The 6000-nt window shown below is 54.1% G+C and overlaps 1 protein-coding gene across 4 annotated transcripts in view; it reads right to left on the reverse strand.

Moving 5' to 3' along the window:
- NSMF (NMDA receptor synaptonuclear signaling and neuronal migration factor) overlaps nucleotides 1–1372 on the reverse strand; it is a 51940-nt gene extending 50568 nt beyond the window's left edge. For 3 of the 4 annotated variants that reach the window (XR_015260732.1, XM_086763911.1, XM_086763910.1), the window contains exon 1: nucleotides 1191–1372. Coding sequence is in view for 2 of the 4 variants with exons in the window: in XM_086763911.1 (XP_086620037.1) it covers nucleotides 1191–1297 (107 nt within the window). In the remaining 2 variants the exon portion in view is untranslated. The remainder of the gene's footprint in view (nucleotides 1–1190) is intronic. The other variant, XM_086763912.1, reaches the window with a different exon arrangement.
- Nucleotides 1373–6000: the final 4628 nt, after the last annotated feature.

Here is a 6000-nt window from a genome sequence, read left to right on the forward strand (position 1 = left end):
TCACTTCAAGCCACAAGGCCACCTTTCCTCCCAGCACAGCACAGATGCCGTAATGCCGAGTTACAGTCACAGAGAGGTGACTGAGATCTCTCAGCAGCACGGATCGAGTCCTACGCATGACTCCGGGTTATTCTAATGCAATTTTGGTTTAACACAAAGGAGGTGTTATATAATGCAGTTGAAAAGTTTATTTCTTCCCATTTTTTTTTTCAGCAACAAAGAGCTTGTCTGGGTGTAGCAGAGACACTGACAGACCTACCTACCCCTTTGCACAGCCGAGCTGTAGGAGCAGCTGAAAAGCTGCACCAGTGTCCCCAAACAGTCACCAGATGATCGCCGTGACACTTGCACTGCAGCGTGGGAGAAGGGTCGCTTCCACCTCTCCGGGCAAAGGGCGATGTAGCAAAGCCCAAGCACAAGCAAGCAGCAAATGCATTTTCTAGGATCTCCCGTGTTTGTGGCAAGAAGCACTGGGACCAGACAGCGAGTTAAATGCTACGCTGTAGGACAAGCAATATGGAAAAATCCCAGGCACAACACTGAACCCAAACCTTTTAACCGGTCAGTGCAGTGGCTCGGGTCACTGCCGGGGAGGGCAGATGCCGTCGGGTCCAGATTCCATGCAGCAGGATTTCCATTCAGAGGAGCGAGACCCCTCGAAGCAAGCTGCTGCCTTTGCCCCCGGACACGCAGACGGCATTTCAGAAACCTCCCAGCAAACTGGCCACGCTTCCAATTCCCGAAGATCGGAAAGATCCAGCCCTGACAAACGCAGTGCTGCCCCGCTCCTTGCACAGACCCAGCACACAAACCCCGGAGGGGGCGGCCGGGCCGGAGCGAGGAGCGGGGCCAGCCCTGGAGACAAACCGCCTCTCCGAAGGCTGGGGGTGCCCGGCGTGCGGGGGTGCCCGGCCGCCCACAGCCACCAGCGCGCTGCAAGCGGGGGCGGCTTTCCAGGGGCACCGGCCGGCTCCCGGCGAGCTATCCCAGCCCAGGGCTGCCCTTCCCGAGCCCCCGGAGTGGGGCGAGCACCCCGATGGCCCCGCACAGCCGCCACCCCGGCCCCGGTGCCCGCAGCCGGCCGGGCTCCTCCGGAGGGGCGCGGGGCCTCCCCCCGCCCCAGCTCGGCGCCCCGCGGGCAGAGCCCCCGACGCGGCCGGGGGCGAGCAGGGGCTCCCCGAGGCACCCACCTCACTTTGGCCGCCACGGACGACATGGCCTCGTTCCTCAGCGTCTTCCTTTTGGACACGGCTGTGCCCATATTCGCGCGGGGGGCAGCGGCCGGGGGAGCGCTCATCGCACGACCCCGCGGCTGCCCATGCCGCGGCGGGGCCGGGTGCCGGGCCGGGCCTCGCTCCCTCAGCGCCCCGCCATCCCCCGGCTCCCCCCGCCCCGCCCCGCCGCGCTGCCCCCGGCGAGTGCCGCGCTCCGCCGCGGCCGCTGCCTCCTCATTGACTGCGGCAGGAGGGAGGGCCCGGGCGCGGCCCGCCGCCCAGGAAGCGCCGCTATATTTGGCCGGCGGCTCCCTCCTCCGCCCCCGCCTCCTTCCCCGCTGACATCATGGCCGGCCCGGGCCCCGCAGGCCCCGGGGAAGGGCGCTTGTTCCCCGCGGAGCAGCCACCCGAGTCCCGCGCTCGCCGCGGCCCTGCCCACACCTGAGGCGAGTGTCCAGCCGTGGGCCGGCAGACCCGGCCGGTGGCGAGGGGAAGCCCACGCCCTGCCAAAAAAGCAGTAATTTTGACATTAAAACTGTAACCTGCCTTCGACGGAACCGGTGACAGGGTTTATGCACGGTTTGTTTTCCACAGCTCTGTTGGGATGGCACCAGGGCACTGCTGCTTGCGGGGTGGACGCGGTCGCAAAGGTCGCGTTGTCCGGTTCTGAACGCGAGGTCGCTGAAGGATTGACACAAATGGCCGTCCTCCTCCCCTGGCTTTGTCCCCTCTGCCCGCCATTGCGCGCCATCATCATCCCGGCGTGGCACGGGAGTTCGCAGAGGCGGCAGAGCTGTGAGGCACGGCTGGGCGTCCGGGCACCTCCTCGTCCCCGCTGCCGGAGCAAACGCCTTCCTTGGGGTCATCGAATGATGGAAAACGAACCCAGCGTGAGAGGCTGATGGGCCGCTCAGTCAGCCACGCCTCAGGATTCTCAGTTCATAGCATTGCAGAACAGCTTGGGTTGGAAGGGACCTTCCAAGATCGCCTGTTCCAGCCCCCTGCCACGGGCAGGGACATCTTGCGCTGTGAGACCTGGTTGCTCCAAGCCCCATCCAACCTGACCTTGAACACTTCCAGTGGATGGGGCATCTGCAACTTCTGTGGGCGATCTGTGCCAGTGCCTTACCACCCTCAGTGTAAAAAATTTCTTCCTTATATCCAATCTAAACCTACCCTCTTTTAGTTTAAAACCATTGCCCCTTGTCCTGTCACTACAGGCCCTGGTAAAAAGTCTTTCTCCATCTTTCTATTAAGCCCCCTTTATTTATGGAAAGGCTGCAACAAGGTCTGCGCAGATCCTTCTCTGCTCCAGGGGGAACAATCCCAACTCCCTCAGCCTTTCCGCACAGCAGAGGGGTTCCAGCCCTCGGATCACTTTTGTGGATGTAGGCTTTGATCCCTAGGAGGGTTTGGAGAAGTGTTTTTCCTTGAGAAAGTATTTTATAAATCTACTTTCAGGACACCTGAATGAGTGGGGGCAGCAAGTTTTAAAATATTATTCACAATATCAACAGGAAAAGTGCTTGCACGGTCCCCTGGGCTCTTGCAAGTGAGTGTACAAATCCCAGGAATTCGGAGCCAACTTGTTCAACAATATTTGATAGAGGGGTAGAAGTTTTATAGATAATTAAACTTCCTACAAGCTTTGTGAGAAGAGGCGGCCGAAGGAGGGAGTGACAGACAGACACACCTTGTCTTGTCCTTAGCTGGGGAAAGGCTGTAGCGTAAGCTCGTGTCTCACTGTCCTTCAGAGACCGAAAGTTTGGGAAAAGCTTCAGTCCTCTCTCTCCATAGGCTCCATAGTCAGATCTGCAAGAAAATATATGGGGATTTAAACAAGTTAAGTCAAACTATTTGGTCTATTAATCTACAAATTGAAAAATAAAGTAATTCATACAGAGAGCAGAAAAAAAGATTAATAAGGTACCCAACTGCCCTGGTGTGTGTGGACTCAAAGAGTGGGATGTAAATACCTCATCAGCTGGAATTTTTTCATACACTGGGAAATTCTCTGGGAATAAGAAACTTTGAGAAATGTATCTTCGCTTAGACCCAAGCTGCGAGCAGAAAAAATTCCCTGTGTGTAAAATAACCACATCACCCTGCTTTTCAGCTTAAACCAAGCAGGATGGACACAGCTCTGCTGTCACACAGTGCTGAACCGAGGGGTGAGACTCTTGAAACGTTACCGCCTCGATGCCCCATGCTGGTTCTGGTGAACAGATTTTAGGGCAGGTACGCCTCTGTCCTGTGCGTTGGGAGGAAGCGTGGTCGAGCTGATGCGTGCTCTAACTCAGCGCCCAGCCTCGCTTCACACCACTAGAAACAGAGACACGGAGATCTGAAGGTGTGCACGCAGTCAGAAGAAGGGAGAGAAGAGAAATACATGAGCATACTTTAAAAACAAGGTCAGCCTGAGCCTTTTGACTGTGCTTTCCCTCTTTTTTTTTTTTTCCCCTGCATAATTAGAGGGGAAAAAATGCTCTTTATTTCTATGTTTAAATATTTTATCAGTTGCAGCAAATGCTAGTCTTTAAAAATGCAGACAAAAAGCCCCAAAGCTAACAGACAGGTTTACTCTACCCCCAACATAATCCCCACCAGATCTACCTGAAACACCCCAAAGTTGCTCGCAGTGACTTTTTTCAGGTACAAAACAAACCCCAGTGTCAGCGCGTTGGGTTTCTTCCCACAGAAGATGACTACCATTAAACTCCTGCTCATGACTATCCCTTCCTCCCCTCTGCGTTTTGTTGTACAGTCATGTCACCAAAAAGTGCCTGCAACAGAAAATGAGAGAAAATCCATCTGTTTTTAGGGAGCACTTTAAAAAAATAATACTGTAGAGCACTGGAGCCGTGCAAGCGGTTACAGTCTCAGTGGAGCGGTGTCCAGTATGGTCAGTTCCCAGAGCTAAAAAGAAGGGATGCCTCCACCGTCATGCTTCTTTCAGACCACTCTCTGCCATGTTTGTGCCTCTTGGAGCTCTCTCAAACTCTCCCTTGTCCGTTCCCCAGCAAGGTTTCACTCTTTGAGACTGGGAAGAGTCCAGCCCAGCGCAGGCTCGCTTCCAAGGCCCATTGGCTGCTCAGGGCTTGGCCAGATGGGTTTTGAAGACCTCCAAGGATGGAGATGCCACCATTGCTCCGGTCCGTGTCCCAGAGCTGCACCACTCTCACAGGGAAAGATTTTTTCCATCCGTCTAATGGGAATTTTCCTTGTTGCGACTGGTGCCTGCTGCCTGTTGGTCTGTGCGCCCTTGACAAGCGCCTGGCTTCGTCGCTCCGTAGCACCCCCGAGCACTGTCCATCTCCCTGCAGTTTCCCCTCTTGCTCTCTGCTCCCTTCCCTACCTTCATGTAGGGTTTCCTCCCTGCCTTTGGGTTTCTCCCAGGTGTTTGGGGTCTAGGTTACCCCAGTGCGGCACGGAAGAGGAGGCAGCAGGCCTCCAGCTCATTACAGCTGGAGAAGATGCTTTTGTTTTGTGCTAGGAAAAAAGTCAGGCAAGCCAGGCAGACTGTTCCCCATCACTTCTCCATGGCAACAGGCCTTCCAGACGCACGCACGTAGGCAGGCAGGCCGAGGAGGCAGGGAGCACGGCGGTCCCTCCGCCCCAGCCCCAAATCTCCACTCCTGGGGCTCTCTCTGCTGAGCTCACCTCATCCAAGGGGAGTGCACCCCAAAACAGCTTCCAAAACAATCAGAGCTGGTCAGAGAAATGCTTCCCTCCTTCCACCGCTGAAGGTGCAGTATCCTGAAGCCCAAGCCAGGTGACATTCATCCTGGCTGGTGATGACTTTTGTCTGTATGAATGTGCCACTTCCAAAACCCGGTATCTCAGCGTCCCGTGAGACCAAACATCTCTGCCTCGCGGGAAACGCAGAGCCTCGGGCCTGGGTGGGTCTAGGGCTTAGGTCAGGCTGAGCTGAGATGGCCTGATCATTCTCAGATGTTAAGGATCCAGTCTTTTTATGTTTAGAAAAGCCATTTTTGTCTAAGTGAGAAAAAAAAATGTGTATCCTGACAATTTAAATGCAAAAAAAGAGGAATTAGGCAAGCTGAAAGCAGTCACAGGAACGACCTGCAAAAGGCAGAGGCAAACAATAATAAATACTTCTTCAAACACAACAGGCACAGAAAGCCTGCTGGAGTCTGGAGAGTCAGGAGTTGGCCGCAGTGCAAGAGGAGCGTTCGTAAGATATAAGGTCAGAACAGAAAAACAATATTTTGCATCTGTAGTCAGTGAGGAGCTCAGAGAAGGTCCTGTGCCAAAAGTCATCTTTATATGGCCGTGGCATTGCGTTTGGCTCACGTTCAAGTGTCAGCAGAAGAAGTTGAGGAATAAATAGCCAAAGCAAGGAGTGCAAATGCACCAGACTGAGATGGTTCGCCTAAGTGCTGAGGAACTCGGAGATGAAACTGTTTAATTACTTAATTGTAGCATGTAATCACTCTGTGTAACGTAGCTTCAGAGTCTGGGAGCCTCAAGGTGACAAACGGGAAGGGTTTGAGGTTATCACAGACCACGGAGTCTGAGGCAAACTGATAGAAATGCCGATAAAAAAAATACAGTTAGTGCATAGTTGGATACATCTAAAATACTGGAAATGGGAAAAAAAAGTGGTTTTCCTCAAATAAAGGAATGCTTCATAAATCTGTGGCAGTTCTTTAGAGGTGTCGATAAGCCTGTGGTATAGTCTGCCTGGGTTCCCAAAAGGTCTGTCGCAGAAGTTTCTTACGGAAACGCAACTACCCTGGGACTAACAGAGAAGGCTTGAAATAGA

This window comes from Chlamydotis macqueenii, chromosome 20 (assembly GCF_036417535.1).
Source record: "Chlamydotis macqueenii isolate bChlMac1 chromosome 20, bChlMac1.mat, whole genome shotgun sequence".
Classification (NCBI taxonomy): domain Eukaryota; kingdom Metazoa; phylum Chordata; class Aves; order Otidiformes; family Otididae; genus Chlamydotis; species Chlamydotis macqueenii.